The sequence below is a fragment of the Pomacea canaliculata genome, linkage group LG14, assembly GCF_003073045.1.
Source record: "Pomacea canaliculata isolate SZHN2017 linkage group LG14, ASM307304v1, whole genome shotgun sequence".
Taxonomy (NCBI): domain Eukaryota; kingdom Metazoa; phylum Mollusca; class Gastropoda; order Architaenioglossa; family Ampullariidae; genus Pomacea; species Pomacea canaliculata.
Window position 1 is genome coordinate 12,093,452 of NC_037603.1, and position 18,720 is coordinate 12,112,171.

The 18,720-nt window shown below is 38.4% G+C and overlaps 1 protein-coding gene across 1 annotated transcript; it reads left to right on the forward strand.

The window, feature by feature from the left end:
- Positions 1-1,259: 1,259 nt before the first annotated feature.
- On the forward strand, positions 1,260-18,652 carry LOC112555053 (putative glycerol kinase 5). Its single transcript, XM_025223206.1, has 16 exons — positions 1,260-1,438; positions 3,472-3,679; positions 3,897-3,990; positions 4,675-4,750; positions 5,134-5,317; positions 6,079-6,120; positions 6,912-7,049; positions 7,259-7,332; positions 7,709-7,769; positions 8,325-8,451; positions 9,075-9,179; positions 9,593-9,643; positions 13,105-13,148; positions 13,427-13,590; positions 13,905-14,038; positions 14,412-18,652. Exons 2-16 carry the CDS (start codon positions 3,539-3,541, stop codon positions 14,552-14,554), a joined length of 1,578 nt encoding a protein of 525 aa, XP_025078991.1. The 5' UTR covers positions 1,260-1,438; positions 3,472-3,538; the 3' UTR covers positions 14,555-18,652.
- The last annotated feature ends 68 nt before the right edge of the window (positions 18,653-18,720 follow it).

Consider the following 18,720-nt stretch of genomic DNA (forward strand, 5'->3'; position numbering starts at 1 on the left):
CTTTCCACAGGTCAGTCTGAACTCTGTATCGACCTTTGACCTATCACAGGTCGTGTCGTCACAAGCAACTGTATGCCGTGAGAGAACACTCAGTCTGAAACACATGGGTTTCCAGTTTCTAGAATTCATCTGTCTACATCGAGTGAACAACTATTTCCGCATAAAGTCAGATCCTGAAATGTCAGTAAAGTTGATAATTTCACCTGTTATCAACTGATCCGAAAACTTTCAGACCACCTAATTTCTATAATTCTGTCTTACCTTCACCACCTGAAGCTTGTGACTTTAATTGTTTCTATTTCAACTTCTCTAAACAAGATGCACTGACAGCTGTGGCGGTTGATGCTATCAAGGAGAAAGTGCCTTTTATCTTAATACACATCATACTTTAGCACCAACACCAGAAGCCTTGTCAGCAACCTTTGATCCCAATGAGTGCATCCAAGTATAAGTGACGAGGGTCAGATAAAGGTGATCAGTAGTAGATACTAGGAGAGTAGGAGTGTAGGAGCTTGCAGCTTCGTTAGGTACCCGGCTACCTTTCCGAAATCGTATACACATATACACTATACTAGTATAATGACATAGAGTTACATTTATACAGAAATGTAGTATCGAGAAACAAAGAGATCGAGTTGCATGTATACTATAGTAGTATGACATATATATATAGTTACATATAGACTATAGTAGTAATGTATGTAGTATCAAGACACAGGGAGAGTGACATAGCAATATAATTCAGTAGATACACAGAATGTCACACTACTATAGAGGCTAGGGTAAAAATGGAGAGAGGGAGAGAGTGACATAGTAATGTACCATCAAGACACAAGGAGAGTTACATATTAATATAGTAGACACAGAGAATGTCACACTACTATAGAAGGTAGGGTAGAAATGGAGAGAGGGAGAGAGTTACATAGTGATGTAGTAGACACAGAGAGTATATCACACTATAGTATATACTATAGAGAAGGGGTGGGCAATTAATTTTATGAGAAATTGACTAGAGGCCGGACTAATGTAGTTAACTCAGTTTTACCCAATACTATATATATTCCCAGGTGACCAGGTCTGCTATAGAGGCTGGGTAGATCGAAATGTAGAGAGAGGGAGAAGAGTGACATAGTAATGTAGTAGACACAGAGTGTCCCACTACTATGGTGTCTCTGGTAGAAATGTAGGGGGAGAGTGTCCCACTATATAGTAACAGGGTAGAAATGTAGAGAGAGACAGCGCAGCTTATCGACGGCGGCGACCACGTGACCGGCTGTGGTGCGGACGTGCATGGCGCCTGACAACTGCGCCGCCCGCCGGAACTAACCTTCAGTAACACTAGTGACTGCACGCGCTTGGCCACGACCCGCACATTTTACACAGCTTCAGGCAGCTTAGATGGATGTGATTCAGATAATCAGTTAACAGGAGGACAAATGTAAGTACCGCCATTCACGGAAACTTGATTCAGTTTGCTGAAACCCGTTTCGAGAGGTGAAATGTCAGCTCGCGCTACACGCTGGTCTTGTGTATCAGTGCAGTGTGTCGAGTAACATGCTTGTCCTCTCTATCCTGTAGCATGTAGCAGGATATGTACTGCGGGACCACAATACTCATATTACACTTGCAGTCCAGCAACTCTAGTAATGCGTTGCAGAATACAGTGTGTCTCATGCTGGGAGAACATTATGAGCATACAGTCATGAAAGTAAATCTTCAAATACAGTATTTGGTTATTCAGTAACTTGTTGACTTGTTATTCAACAACTTGTAATATATTCTTATTTTAATTGTGGGACTATCAAGTATGGGTATAGAAACTTTACATATCTGTTTTATCTTAGTTGATGTGTGTGTACTTGTGCACACATTGGTATATTTATCTGTGTGTCTGTGTGTATGTGTATCATATACAACAAGGCATCACACAAGTGATTCATATTTTCAGATGTATGCTAGTGCATGCAAAGTGTATCCAGATTTATAATATGCCCACAAACAGGTCCCAACACCCATCATATATTAACACAATGACATGCACACAACACTACACAGTACATGTCTGCTGTAACATGGAATTAGGAGTATGCCACTCAACACTTATAAAGTGCTTTTATAATTCTTTTCTTTATTGAATAACTCACATTATTGTGAATCTTTCTCATTAATTTGCAAAAGCTATATTTATAGCATAGCATATTACTTGTAAGTGAAATTTTAAAGAATTTAAATTTAAATGTTTTTATGAGAGAAATACATTTGTAATGCACTAACACTAGCAATGCTATAAAAATAATACAACAGACAGTGGAATGAAAATATATCCTCCCATAGCAGTTTGTCCCATCACCACACCACACACTCATACCTCCTCCTGACTCCTATAAATATTGTGAAATGCCTTTTAGAGACAGTTTTTTTTTTTAATTAAATATTACAGATTTGGTGGGAATTGGTTTATTTTTTGTTAGCAGGAAATAGGATACAATCTTTGAAAAAAAGAGATGTGACTTATGAATTTAAAAAGTTTTTTTTTCATTATTCAGTGACCCACAGATCAAGCTGCTAAATGCAATGCTATAGCATGTTAGGAACACTCAAGTAAATATTATTACTGAGTTAAAAGTGACAGAATTCATTGTTCAGACAACTCAAGGCAACAGATTTCTTTTAACATTGACAGGTTCTGATATTGAACTTACTGGACAGTGGTAATTTACTAGATAATTCTGACTACTGCTGCATTAAACGATTAATGTGCCATGACAAAAGGTTTCATAGTGTCTGTCCTCACACAGGGCCCAGTTCATTAAGTTTTTTGCTTTCCATATTTTTAATAATGAGCGCTTGGTTAAGAACTTGTACAGGGGTGATTATCCGCAGAGGGCAACTTTGTCCTTTGAAGACAGTCACACCATAAAATGACGCCGCAAACTTTGACCTCTGGCATATCATGATGCTCCCTTATACGATATGTTATCATGACCTAAGAATGATAAGCGGTTTGTGTTTACTTGACACACATTCTCTTTCTCTTTCTGTCTGCTCCTTAGGAGTGTGAGTATGCGCTTTACAAATTTTGCATTTATTATTATTATTATTCACACCAAAACACACACACACAAGTATATCAGAGGATGATTTTTATAAATGTGATCATAAATGTAATGAAAAAAGTTAAACTAATATTACAATTTAATATATGATGCATAAGTCTGTCCTGTTTTTGGATAATCCTGAAGTCATCACCAAAAAGCAGGAAGAAAGAAAGAAGAAGAAAGATGGATTTGGAGGAGGGGGGGAGGGGGTACAGTAGTGTAAAAGAAAAAAATCTTGGAGTTTATAGTTTGATTGTAAGAACTATTGGGCACAACATCATATTCTGAATTGATTAATATTTATATCAACATCACACAGAGAGATGTCTTTTAAATGGCCTTCCTATTGATATTCCAGTTTTTTTTTTTTCAGTTGAGGTTTGCTATGGAAGGAGATTGTTCATCAGAGGGAACTGCTGTTCCAAGTGCTGTTTCTCCAAATGAAAGTGTTCCAAAAAAACGGCGATGGGGAAGGGATTACAAATCCAAAGTATGTTATGGCACTGGATGTTGGCACTTCAGTCCTTCGTTGTCACATCTACGACAGCCATGGATTTATCATAGGAGCCAGCAGCAGGAAAGTAAGATAACTATGTTTATTTTTCATTTGAAAAAAATGCATACTCTCTTGTTTGATTGTTCAAAAGGAGAAATGCATACTCTTCATCTTCATCTTGACCAGTAGAGTTTTCGTAAGATTTTTTTCTTATACCAAGAGATTTGAGGTACTGTGGTATGGTGCAAGTTCAGTATTCGAAAAAAGAACTTTGTAGCTGTCATGAATATTTTGTTTTCTAGCTGGAGATTGAACATCCAAAGCCAGGCTGGTTTGAAATTGACCCTTTCAAGCTGTTTGATGATTCTTGTGCTGTCGTGAAGAGCAGCTTAGCAGGTAAAAGCTTTAGTGGTGTGTTACCATAACTAATTTGAGTGGTGAATAATTGCTTTGAACTTGATTATGTTGATATGAGAGGCTGACAAATTTAACCCTGAGTTAGTATTCATATAGAGCCTGTTAGGAACTCGTGTGTAATCACATTTATTTAGTAATTTCCCCTCTAAGGTATGGATAAAACTGACGTGTGCAGGTAAAGAGAAGTGAATTTAAGTATCATCATTTGTATATTGCTAGTTTTTTAGGTCAGTAGTGAAGACTTGAACCAATGTGAATATATGTCAGTGTGTGTGTATATATATATAGACACATAAAGTATATACATATATATATATGTACACACATTCACTAAAAGGGAAAGAATAAGGATATACAAATATCAGCATAGGCACAGTTTGCAGCATTTATTGTGATATCATGTATCATCTTACGTCCCTTGACTGATACCAGCTGATTATTTGATGAGCTGGCTGCTAGTCAAGCTGGCTTGCTGGTGTCTGTCATTGGGGGGACCAGACTATAGATGCATCAGGGGTCAATGTGTCATTAAAAGTCACTTAAGCATCAAGAAAATTCCAACAGTAAGTTTAATCGTTGGTAGCTTGGTGTTCTGTGGACTGTTTCTTCATTGTAGACCATGGCATTAGCCTGTTTGAGTCACTTTCACTTCCCTGTAATCAGCTGCAGGCCTTCAGGCCAGTCAGGTTACCAGCATGGGCATAGCCACACAGCGCAACACCTTTGTGACATGGGACAGGTGAGAGTAGCTTAAGTTCCATCAGTACTTTAATTTTTGTGTTTGTTGATGGTAAGCATCTTGGAACTATTCCAAACCTATGTGCTAGCACCATGCTCACATTATTTAAGCCTGTTGTCTCCTTATGTCACTCACCTTCCCTCAACCAGACATGCCCTAGCTAAAAATCCTTTGTACTAAAACGAACAGCTATTTATAAATAGTTTATAAATAGTTCCTGCTATACTTATAGTAGTGATTTTATGCTCTGTGATTTCAACTGTGTTAGGTTCTAAGATGCTTTCCTCCTGTATACAATGAGAATTCTGAATTGGTATCAATGTTACTCATTATTCTTACTATTATTTATCTTGAAACTGTGCATATCATTGTTTATGTACCAGGGAGACAGGGGAAGTCTATCACAAGATGATCACCTGGCAGGATCTGAGGGCATCTGAAGCGGTTGCTTCATGGAATTCATCTTATACGCTGAAGGCTTTAAATAAGAGTGCTAAACTTCTCCACTTCTTTACACGCCGTAACAGGCATAAAGCTGCTAGCGTCCTTAAATTCATGTCCAAGCAGGTTTGTTATGCTTTTATTATATCCTGCTTTTATAGTTGTCGTGCTCTGTTTTTGGTTAATTTTATTATCATGTCACTAGTGGGATATTCTTCAGATGTTTTTCCAGGCCAGATTTAATTTGTTTAGACAAAGTTGAGGGATAAGATTAAGTTGATAGACTGCTGTCTGAATTTCCTGAAATACTTACAGATGTCTGGTCCACTTCCCTGCTTTTCTTCTCATATGCTTCTTTTTACTTAGTTTGCATCAAACATCGTTCCTGAATTAAAGCAATGGTGAAACAATGATGGACAAAAGATGGTGTATACATCACTTCTGCCCACTTTTCTAAGTTATTTTCTAAAGAATAATAGCACAGAGTGAATCTTGTTTTAACTGCTGATTTCCATTTAAAACAAATGATATTCCTTTACAGAAAGTTACTGAATGATCACGTAAAAATACTGTCTGTACTGCAGTAGTGGAAATCTTTAATAATGTGAAAAAAGTTGTTTATGATGCTGCTCAAGTAAAAATATTAAATTTAGTAAATAGACAACAAATGATGTGTGCAACTACTTTAAAACTTATTTAGTTATATTGAGTGTAGCATAAAAAATATTTGATGCTTAATGGGGCTTCTTAAATAACATTGCTGAGCATGTATTTGACAAATGATTTCATGATCATCATCAGAAAAAAATTGCCAAGAATCTTCATAGGACTAGAAGTATGTGTCCGTCCACTAATGTTTTTAATTTGTTGGGTTTTTTTTACCTTAGGTTACAATGCGTTTACTGTGGGTGTTGACAAATATACCCAATGTAAGTACCAAATAGTATTTGTATCTTGTGTTGGTGGATGTATGAGTAGTTTCTATGCTTGGAGAATTGTAAGTTTTATAATTTCCGGACAACATTTCAAGTCTCTTCACATTTTTTTCTCTGTGTGCATGCTTACACGTATATATGTATGTACAAATGCATGTATGTGCATATATAACCGCACACATATAATGTGTATTTATTTTGTGCTGGTTGTCATTTTTCCTTATATAAAGAAACAATAGAAGGTTTCAGTCACCAACAGTCAAAATATTACATCATTAGTGCTTCCACCCTCTCTTCCAGCTAGTAAATGTAGCTGACTCACTGACCTGAATGCTGCTTCTGTTGACAAGAAGAAGTTAAAGCACATGTAGCTTGCCTATGAATGGGGAAGTGCACAGTAAATCTAGAAGATATAAAAGAGTAGTGGCCATGATTTTTGTCCTTTTTATTGTATCCAGGAAGCCCATAATCTGCCCAGTTTAGTATTTTTATTGTTTCTAGCAAGCCCATCAGCTGCCCAGTTTAGCTTCCCATTATTTTATTTTAGTTGCATGCAAGAGGGGTTCAGCTTCATGTCTCTATGAAATAAATCCTACTGTTTTGTTATGCCTTGGTTTTTTGAGTGGAAAAAAGAAATATTTTTCTTTGTGGTAATAAACTGAAGCTGAAATTTATGTGGTCTTTTTATACAAAACAAAAGTAATCAAAAATAATTTATGTGAATTTTATCATTGTATTTTTTCACCATCCCATGTTTAACAGGAACAAATTTTTATTCGTTAAAGGTCAAACGGCGTGCATTTGAGGGCAATGTGATGTTTGGATGCATTGAGACTTGGCTACTTTGGAAACTGTCTGGCAAGAAGTTGCATGCTACAGATTACTCATGTGCCAGCACAACTGGCATCTTTGATCCTTACTCAGTAAGAAGTTCAGATAACAGCAGTGTGTGTGTGAGAGAGTGTGAGCACTGTAACTATGGGGAGTCAGCAGTAGCTATCCATACTTTTGCTTAGCTGCACATACTTGCACACTCACATTTATTCACTCATACATAAACTCACTCACTTTTGATGTCATGGATGCATTAACACCTGCAACTTGCTCAATAAAGATGTGTTTGTCTCAATAGATGGAGTGGAGCCCTATAGTCTGTGGTCTTGTGGACATTCCCATGTCTATGTTACCAGAGATCAGAGACACAAGGTTAGTACTGATATCTTCCGTATTCTGTTATTATATTCTGTGGTTTGCTGCTAATAGGAAATCATGATATTCTTGGATCTTCTGCATCATTTGATGATGAAATACTGGCCAAAAATAAAATAACATCTTTGCATGGATTGAAAAAAGAATTTAACAGAAGTTAAACATAGTACAGACACAAATGTTCAGTTTACTGCAAAACTTCCATAAAGGGTATAAATGTAAGGACATAATATGGGAAAGCTATAGATGATGGATCAGAAAGATCTCCTTGATAAGGCTATACCATTTTTCACTAATTCATCTAGCTAAATATGCTGAAAAACAAAACCACCCTTTAACTTTGACCGGGATTTTTTTATTGGTTTTGTAACAGTGGTGACTTCGGCACAACAGAACCTGACCTGTTTGGAGCACCCATTCCAATAAAGTCACTGGTTAGGCTTCAAGATTTTTCATTGCATTCTGGTAATAATAACAAGGAAAAATGTGTTGTAGTTTTTTGTGAGGCTTGAATTGTTTATGAAGTTATCAGATGTTTGCTAGGTGACTTGGTTGATCTATGCTGTGATCAGTAGGTGGTACTATGGTCAAAATTTACAATGAACTTACATCACATTCACATAAGGTGACACTACAAGCCAGTGTGTTAAACCACTACTAGTGCACTAAAGCTTACAATTCTAGCTTTAAAGTCCACCTCTTTAAAAAAAAACCAACACTTTTCCTTTCAGTCCTCAGTCCCCAGTCTTTGAACATGCACTTTGTGTTTTCCAAAATGACATCCCTTTGTTGTTGTGGCTGTTCTTCATTGTATGGTTGTTGGTTTGTAGTCTTCCATATACGGTGCTGCGCTCACCTCTATATGGCGAAGTATGCTCTACTAATTCACTTGTATTAATATTTAATTGTGTGTACTACACCTTTGAAGAGCAACATGAACAGCATTTACTCAATCCACTGATGGTTGTATATTTGCAATTTTGTTCCAGGTGGCTGACCAGCAAGGGTCGATGTTTGGTCAGTGCTGTTTTTATGTGGGTGATGTAAAGTGCACAATGGGAACGGGAACATTTATAGATATGAACACTGGCAAGATCCCACATGCGTCCATAGCTGGTGAGTTTCGATGAAACTGGGTAGGCTGGTGAGTCCATTTAATAAAGCTGGATGAATCTGACATTTTTTGTGCTTTGAACAGAGAAGAAAAACTTGCATCAAAATGGATTAAAATTACTTTGTGGGCAATAAAAGGCATCCATGTTGACCCTGTTCATTTTGTATTTTAAATGAAAGGCCAAACTTTTCCTCTTGAGTGGGAAAGAGAGATTAAACCTGGGGGAGGGAGGGAGAGCAGGCTACCCTAATTGCCTCCATTTGGCCTCCCTTTCCTGAGTAGAACTGTGCTTTCCTGCCCTAAAGTAGAAATTTGGCCTTTAGGCTAAATATAGAGAAAAATAAAATATTTTGCACACTGTATGTTTCCAGCAAAGTGTATTTTTATTGTGAAGACAGCTGTCAATGTAACATAATCATAGGAGATGAATATTGTTTTTTGGCTTTGATGTATTTTCTATTCATTAACTAGAAGTAAATTTTTTGATGAATTTATTTATTTGATTTGACCCCAAATTTGTGGTTTTCTTATGATGCTGAAATGGAGCAATCTGTGTTTCCCTTGGCTAAGATGCATGACAGCTTATCGCGATGGTAATTTTTAGTAATAATTGTCCTGTCAATAGGTCTTTATCCCCTTGTGGGCTGGAGCATTGGAGGAAAAGTAACCTATCTGGCTGAGGGGCATTCAGCCGATACAGGAAACGTAATGGGCTGGGCAAATTCAATAGGTAAATAAATTTTCTGGAAACCCTGTGTGTGTTTATTTTTTCACAAATCTTTCTATTTACAACTGTTATTTTTTCTGCATCTAGACTGAGTTACTGAATGTAGTTTAATGTCAGTCTATCCAAAATTACTTATTGTAACTAATGATTATTTATCAGTGAATTAGTTTACATGTTTTTGCATCAAGTTTTTTTTAATACCTGTAATTATGTTGGAATAAACGTACTGTAAATGATAAGATGGGAAGACATATACTGTACACTGATCCCATTAAACAGTTCAAGGCTGTGATTAGTCTTTTCAGGGGAGGAGGAAGGTTAATGCACTGATAAAGGTAATTGATGTTGATGGTTGCAGAACAGGCATCTTCAAAGCAATAGTACATTTGAGAAAATATACATATTTTTTAACACAGGGCTCCTTGATGATGTGACGCAGAGCAGCAGTCTTGCAGCTTCTGTTCCAGGTGAGCAGTGGTTGTCTATCCAACTGTGCACATGCATGTTTATCATAAAGTTTTTTTTAATTTATGATATGAAAGTGTCTGTCTACAATCAGTATCCATGTCACTCTCATTCACACATGTGCCCACTCACACATTCACTCTGAAATAAATAATATTGTAGACAATAAAAGCAACTTTTGTAGAGTCAGGGAATTTTACTGTGTAGTATTATTTAGGACTAAAGCTGCATGGCATGTGTGTCTCATAGTGTCCCCCGCGTGTGGAGAACATCCACAATAATACCAGTGCCAAAGAAGCCTCATGCTACCAACTTGAAAGACTTTCGACCTGTGGCTCTCACGTCTGTTGTGGCCAAATGTTTGGAGAGAGTTGTGGGAAGATTGTTAATCCCCACCATGGCTGATCGCCTGGATCCTTTGCAGTTTGCCTACAAGCCACGCAGGGGGGTGTCTGATGCAACTCTCACGCTTTTAAAATACTATCCTACAACACTTGGACACTTCTGGCACCTATGTTCGGGTCCTGTTCATGGACTTTTCCAGCGCCTTCAACACGGTCCAGCCACACCTTCTTGTACAGCGCCTACTAGACCTGGATGTCAACACTGGCCTAGTTCTATGGATCAGATCATTCCTGAAGGACCGACCACAGAGGGTGGGTTTCAGAGTTCCACCGACAGGTACTATAGGGTCCAGCAGCTCGTCTGACGGAGTTTATTTGTCAGTGGATGGAATGATTCTGTCAGATGAGCAGATCCTCAACACGGGTACCCCTCAGGGATGTGTGCTTTCCCCCATCCTGTTTTCTGTATATACAAATGGGATTAGTATTAACAGTGCTATTCTCAAACTTGTTAAATATGCAGATGACATGGCCCTTGTGGGCTGCCTGAAAGACGAGCAGTCCCTGTCACAGTACCTGGCCTGTGTGGGGGAGCTGGAGGAGTGGTTTGACCGCAGCTTTCTGGATCTGAACGTTGACAAAACGGAGGAGATGGCCTTTGGAAGAGCCTACGAAGGAAGAGATGGCACAACCCTCTCTCCCACCACTCCAAATCAAGGGACAGCAGGTGCAGAGGGCTGCTGTGTTTAGGTACCTTGGTACAGTGATCGACGGAAAGCTCTCATTTAGTGATCACGTGAACCAAGTGTACAAAAAGGCCCAGCAACGGCTGTACCTTCTGAGGAGACTTCGCAGCTTCGACGTCAGCTCTGGGGTGCTGGAGACTGTGTACAGGTCTCTTGTTGAGAGCATCCTCTCATTCAACATCGCTGCCTGGTATGGTCATCTACTAGTCAAAGACAAGGCAAGGCTGGCCAGAATCATCCACCAGGCAAATAAAATTATTGGTCAAGCACAGCTGCCACTTTCTGACTTGTACCTTCATGCAGTCAGAAGGATGGCACATAACATCATTTCGGACCTGAAACACCCTCTCCACACTAGCTTCCAGCTGTTGCCCTCAGGCAGGCGCTATAAGGTACCACGCATAAGGAAAGCTGCCTACCAGAGGTCCTTCGTGCCAGCAGCCATCACCATCCTAAATAAAGGCACAAGGACTCAGGAGGAATCAAACAGAGACTGAAGAAGAGTGAGTGCTGACATCTATTGTCAGCCATCACCTCGTGTGTCATTCTTGTCAATGACATTTTCTGGACGCAGCCGCGGTAAAGTTGAAGAAAAATGAACAATTAGCAAAATAAACAACTGATCAATGCGTACGTGTCATCTACGGTGTCACCGATCACCGCAACTAAAAAATATATCCATGGTATTCATATTGCCATGGCATAGCGTCGCACGAACTGTTTCATCCTACACTTTGTGCGAGTTTGTTGCCTGTCTCGCGGTAAGTCGCTGCGATCTGCGCGGTTCGGACACGATAGGGACTGTCATTTCTGATACTGTCATCTGACACCACAGACACTGTTACTTCTGGCACCACAGGCATTGTCACAAGAGTTCTGTGGTGATGGTTTGGAAGAGTAGCATACCACCCTGGCGTTTCCTCTTCACTGTCGTCATCCTGAAGGTATGGCGCCTCCCGCAGTTGAATGTCCTTTATCTTGGAGTATACCAAATGATCGTCTAGGTACACAAGAAGGACTGAAATTAAACAGTTCGGCATGGTGGTCTGCATTAACCTCTGGAAAGTGGCTGGTGTGGACGTCAGACCCATTGGCATCCTGGAACGGGCGTGTTGCCAGCGGCCCTAGCCAGTCCTTTTGTTGACAATGTCTTCTCAAGATGAGCTTCATGCACGGCTGCCTGTACTGCCTGCGCCACATCTGCGGTAGAGTCCATTATCCGATCAAGGACGTTCTTCCCTAGTAGAAGCGACACGCGCCTCCTGCGCTCACTTGTGACCACATCGACCAGGTCCTTGACCACCAGGATAGGAACGTCCTCAGACGCTGGCCGTAAACATGTCCACCACCGCCACTCCTGAGTTTGTTTTAGCTGTAAGTCCTGTATGTGCCCTCGTGCCCACTCGTCAGTGACCGTCGTTACCTCACTGCCGGTGTCGAGCAACGCCATCACTCAACTGCCATAAATGACAACCTCCGCCGTCGGACACTTTCCAGTCAGGCCAGCTACACTTTATTTCCCTGTCATCCTGTTACGGACGACGGGGGCAGTCACTTTCCCTGACCGGTCGGGCTGCAGTCCTCCGAGATGGTGTCAATCGCCGCCACTTCGACGCTCTGCGCCGCCTTCTACCTCGCCTGCTTAAATTCTGGAGCTTCGCGGCGTATTCGTCGACCACCTCATCACGTTGCTGTGGCACTGATGTCGACATTTTTGTTCGCCGTACGCCTCCACTAGGACACCCAAGATCTTTCTCGGCGTATCTCTTGCGTCATGCGGAAGCATCAACACTCGACGTCTGGCAGGTCCCTCCAGCGAGCTCAAGATGTAACCACGAGCCGCATTCTGACACATCGGGTTTATGGCGAGAGCTAACTCGACCTCTGTTTCAATCTCGTCGACACTCGTTGGTCCACCGGCAAACTACTGAAAGCGGACTAACTAGTATGCTCGTAGAGCCTCTGCCCACCCAACGGATAGCATCATGGTCCTCTCTATGTACTAATCTTCTGTCGTGGGCTTCTGCCCGTGATGAACAAATGTTTTCTTTTTGTTCAGCAGTGCTTTTAGGCCCTTGGTCACCCAAGGTTTGTTGTTAGGATAAACATACACTGCCTTGATGGACTGGTGCAATCAACACTATTTTACTCCTCACTTTTACTCCTAACTGTGTGTTAAATGTCTGTATGGGTATGTGAGCAAAGACAAATTTCTGTCCTCCTGGGCAGACAATAAAGTCTGTTTTGATTTTGATTTTGATTTGATTTTGGTTTGCTTGTATGCTCTCTTGAAATGTATGCATGCACGAACGCACACATCGACACAATTATTATACATTAATATTAATCTAATGTCATTTTTGCATGTTGCAGACTCTGGTGGGGTGTGTTTTGTACCAGCATACAGCGGTTTGCAAGTAAATAATTGATGACATTTATTTTTCTTTTTTTATTGGTGTGTAGTGCACTGACTCCTGTTCGCTACAAGTTTGAGACAAGCACTATAATGTAATCATAATGAAATCAAGTGAAAGAATCCTGTGGAGTTCATTTGGCAAATATCACCACATCACATTTCTATGTGTTCAAGTGTTGGAAAGATGGAAAAGCATTTGAGGTGGAAATACTGATATTCAGTCAACTTAGTCTGTGTTCTCACTTCTGTAGCAAAACCTTTGGTTTTTATTTTCACTAGGCACCTGTGAATGATGACAAGGCATGCACTTCTATCTTTGGCCTAAAACTTGGTACAACTAAAGCTCACCTGGTGCGGGCTATGCTGGAATCCATGGCCTTCAGATTTAAGATTCTCTATGAAACCTTCATCACCGAAACCAAGATTCCACTCTCATGCATATGGTTTGTAACTTGCAAGAATAAGGCCAAAGTAGCATTGGGTTTACTGTGATCCACTAAACATTTTCTTCTCATATATTATTTGCTATTTATTTATTTTTTCTTTTTCACTTGAACGAGGTGTTTTGTGATAGATACAATATATCAATATATATATCATAAAATAAATTTTACAAAAAGCCAGAAAATTTTCAAACTTACACCACCAAATTGTAAAAGCTTACAAATTAAAAAAGCATGTGAATTAAAAAAAGCATGTATATCTATATAGCATTCTGTTTATAAAAAGAGTGAAGGTCAGTGAAAATCTGCTACAGTGCTGATGGAGGTGTTTCCACCAACGACTTCCTCATGCAACTTATGGCAGATGTCACCAACCAGTCAATAGAAAGATCAGCTGACTCAGACATGACCAGCCGTGGGGCAGCATTCTTGGCTGGACTAGCATCTGGTAATTGCCTGACAAATTTATTGTTTTGTCTCTGATTTGTTTCAATGTTCATAAAGTGAATCATTATGCATTTATTTGGCAATTGACGGTGTAAGAAGTTTTGTTTTAGTTTTATCGATGTGACTAAATTATTTTCTTAGACTGCTGAACTTGTCTAGTTGAGTCGGTCTTTGGAAAGAAAGTTTTTAGCAAGTGGAGTCACACAAGCAATTTTGGATCTGCAGAGGAGCAAGACCAAATATATTTAAAGCTTTCAGCTAGGAGTTGGTGGGTGTGATAGTTTCTTTGAATATTACAGGTGTATTGAAATATTACTGGGAATATATGGTGTATATATAGAAATATTACTGATTGATGTATGGAAATTTTACAGATGTATGGAAATCCCAGGAAGAGCTTAAGGCCATGAGAAAGATTGACAAAGTTTTTGAGCCTGCTGACACATGGAGCAAGGTGCGCTCTTCTTTCTACCTGTGGGAGAGAGCAGTATCTCGTTCACTGAACTGGTATCGATAATATTAGCTTTGTGGAGGTGTGTGTAGTCAGTGGTGGTGTTAATTTATTTTATACATTGGACAACTGTGTGTGATTGTGACAAGAATGTAATAGTGTCTTTGTATGTCTTGTAAAACTGTAATCACATGGGCCATTTTTCACACCACTGTAAAAGTGGATCTGCCCATGTGGTTGAGCAGTCATTCCATATCCTAATTTTTAGGTCATAAAAATTTAGTATTTTAAGACTAATGAATGTACAAGTTTACATTAGGTTTCAGGACTAAGAATTTTAAGCAGGAATCTTTATTTTGTAACCAGGCAGTGCACAGCGAGTTTTACACGTTTTATTTCAGGCAGCAGAAGATCATAGGTTTTAACTCTAAGATAAAATAAATGTATGTGATAGGAAACACAAACAGTTTAAAGAGTGTTCCTGTTTGTTATTTTATTTTTATTATCTCAATCAAAAGCTATCCCTGAACTTGAAAATTCAAGTTCAGGAATAGCTAGAAATTGTGATGTATCTTTTTTCTGTCAACAGTTGTAAAGGTGTGAAAACAATAACTTTTTCACTGTCATGTAGGATTTCATGATTTCTTATCATCAGTAACATCAAGCTTTCTCAACAACAAGAACAGACCAACCCATGAGTAATCTTAATTTCCAAGGCTTAATTAAAATAATAAAAAGAAAACCAACTAGCAATGAGGTAGTGAAAATAGCAGCCACATAGAAGAAATCAAACAGCTAATGAAATATCTGAACCACTTTGGCCATGAAGATCATTGTTACAAGAGATCAGTAGATTGCTGTCATTTGTCAGTTCTTTTTATGAAACTGATTTGCGGATGGGGTGACTAAGAATCACTTCGTAACAACGTCCATTCAGGTCTAGAGTTTTTAGCATGAATAGCGAAGGGGCACAACTCACCTTCTACAAGCTTTGTTGACAAATTTCCACTATCACACAATAAACTAAGGGGTAGTTAAGTGGGTGCGGGTAGAAACTTTATCTATTTACAGTGAAACCATCCAGACTTTACATTCTTTAAGGTGCATAAATTCTCTTTTTCTGTCCAAAGCAAAATAGTTAAACACTATAGAAAAATCTGTATGTTTATTGCCTGACACTGAAGAGTAGCTACCACACTGACATAGAACACTTAAGACAAATAATTATGTTTAGCTTTCATGAGTCATAAACATGTCAGCCCAAAGGTAGCAGAGCTGTACAAAACACCCAGAAACAATCTGTGGTGGGGGACAAAACAAGCTTAACACACACGAAATAGGTACTTCTAGTATCACTAAGGACATTAAAAATTGCGGCCTCAAGGACAATACCACAAATTTCTTTCATGAAATGATAAAGCTGTGCATTCTAAGGATAAATACTTGCTTAGTGAAGGAGATAGTCATGAACTGACTGGTCTTCAAAATCAATTTTCATTAATCTGCTGGTGGTAGCCAAACAAACTTGAAATGTGAGTTTTTCCAGAGCAGTTTTTCTATTTCATGTTCCACCGTTAAGTTAATTATCGCTGAAGCAATGAAAGATCTACTAGAAATTGAAAACTTGCATTTTTTCATAACGTGCATTTTGTTTTAGTTTACTTTTTTTTATCACTTTATGTATCTGTATGTGTCCTGAATGATTAAATGGCACCCACATATAGGGAAATTTGAATTATAGTAGAATTTAAATGCTTTAGATATCTTGAACATGCAATGTATATGTATTTTCTGTCTCTTTAAGGCTTTGTGAAGATCCTTTTTTTAAAGGAAATTCACTTGCCTTAAAAACCTACTTTATTTGCACATAGTCATATTGTTTGCAACATAACTGTAAAGTTTGGCAGCGTGTTTGATAATAATCACAGATTTTGGTACAGATGTGAAAGGTGTGTGACATTTTAGTCTCGGAAGTACCTACAGATCTTGAGAACGATTCATATTATGATTCAATAAGCTGTGTGTGCTAATTCTAAAAAACTTTTTCGAGGATCTTTGCGACAGAAAAAAAGAAATATTGATTACAAGAACCATGAAGAAAGCATGATTACATATATGCACTGACTGTAATATCAACACTGCTGAGTTCAGAATAATACATGTTAAAATATTTTATATATGATCACACATGGTTACTGCCTACAATTTGTGAGATTGTATTCTAGAAAGCTCAACAAGAAATGATTAGTACATTATGAGCTAGCAGACAGGAGGAAGCAGCCATCTGTTGTTACAATTATGTAACCAAGCTGTAGCATCTCGTGCAGAAACCTATTGCTGGTCATCTGCTAAAGTTTAGGAAAGCATTTGTTATTTCTGACTTTTGAGTCCTGGTGACACAAGGGATACTTAAGGAATCATGCTCAAGAGTAGATTTAACTCAATACGCATGAGTTGACACAACTGAGCTGTGTCTATGAAGGGTTCGCACACACATTGGACATTGGCCAGATTGACATTTGTGTGGCGCAGCATACTTTTCCCAATTGACTCAGACATTGAGTACCTCTCTAGAATGAGTTGGGGAAGGAAATGCAATGAGAGAGAGTGAAGATAGCAACCCCATTTACTAAAAATACTGGCTTCTATGACTGAAAGATTAGACTATCCTTATCTATTTTGAAAAGCCTAGTCTGTATAGCAAGTTGTTCGTACAGTCAGAAAATCATCTAAATACAAGCACTCAGGGCATTATAAATACTATGCAATCCTGAGAATTCTCTTTGAACTCATTGTGGCCATATTATTTAAAGCCACCTCTTTGTGACTTCTTCAGTATTATTTTGCACATGTGAGATATAAAAGATTTGTAGCACTACAGTGCAGATGTTATTAAAATTGCTTGCATGGTACTTTTTTGTAATGTCATACCAGGACAGAGATATGGGGATGACTACTGAAGTTTTGAATTAGTTTAGACACTACTTTTTTTTTTCAATTTTTCCATGTTGCTCCTTTTATCACCCAACCTGTTTATTATTCATTTTTCTAGGAAATTTTTCATAGATCTACAAACTACTCACTATCACTGTGCAAGGAAAAGAACTCTGGATAATGTTATGTTGCCTTTGCAGACATTTATATTGATTAAAGTCACACTTCATGTCATAGAAAATTGTGCCTTGACTATATCTTACCTATATCTTTGCCATCAAAATATCTTGATGTTCATGGCAATGGAACAATTTTGCTTGCAGCCAGGAGAGAAAACTACATCTCATTGCTAGCATCCTTGTTAAAGGACTAAAAATACAGACATTTACATTTTCCAGTGGTTTGAAATGGTTTTTTGTCGACCATGTTTCTTCAGATCCAGGATATTCAGTCCTGTGCAGTCTTGTAAATTTTCAGATAACCAAAATGCCTTAGTCTTAAAACAGGTTGCCATCAGCAATAAACAAGTGACTCCCAGTTTCCAGTCTGTTAAAATGTTTCCTTTTACATGTTAAAAAATGTTTTATATTTTTGTATACACATTATACCAGAGTGCTTTACTATTGTTACAGTCCATTGTGAAAACATTGTTGATTTTGATCTGTCCTGGTCATATTCCATTTGTAAATATACAGAGATTTTTACTCTATGATATCGTTACATCATCAGTTTTATCATAAAAAAAGTAAAATTTTGGCAACAGTACTGTCGCAGGCTCTTACTAATAACACTGATTACTTGTCCTTTCATTGACATATTTTTTTCCTTTTTTGTTGGCTTGAAAATATATTTTGGTACTATACTATAGACTTGAATTTCTGAAAGGTTATGCAAAATGTATCAATAGTCTTTGCTACAGGTTATTTGTAATTATCAAAAGCTTCCATCCATCTTTGTGGGCATTGACACTGGAACTGTTTTTAAATGAAAGTTAGGACTATACGTGGATAATTAGTGCCGGCCCTTACAAGTCACATGACAAAGTACTGATTTTTTAACTTGTTAGAGTTTGTAACATCAGTGTATGTCTAATGAATGTGTAAAAATTTGATTACATCTAGTCAGAGATATATTTTGTGATTGGCAGATGGTGTTTGCCCAGCTGTAATTATGTCAGTTATATGGGGTGCACATTATTATGGAAAATTAAAATACAATATTTATAGTGTTTACGCTTGTCCAGTGCAATGTGTACTACACATTTTGCTGAATACAAAGGAGAGTAAAAGTTTGTTCTT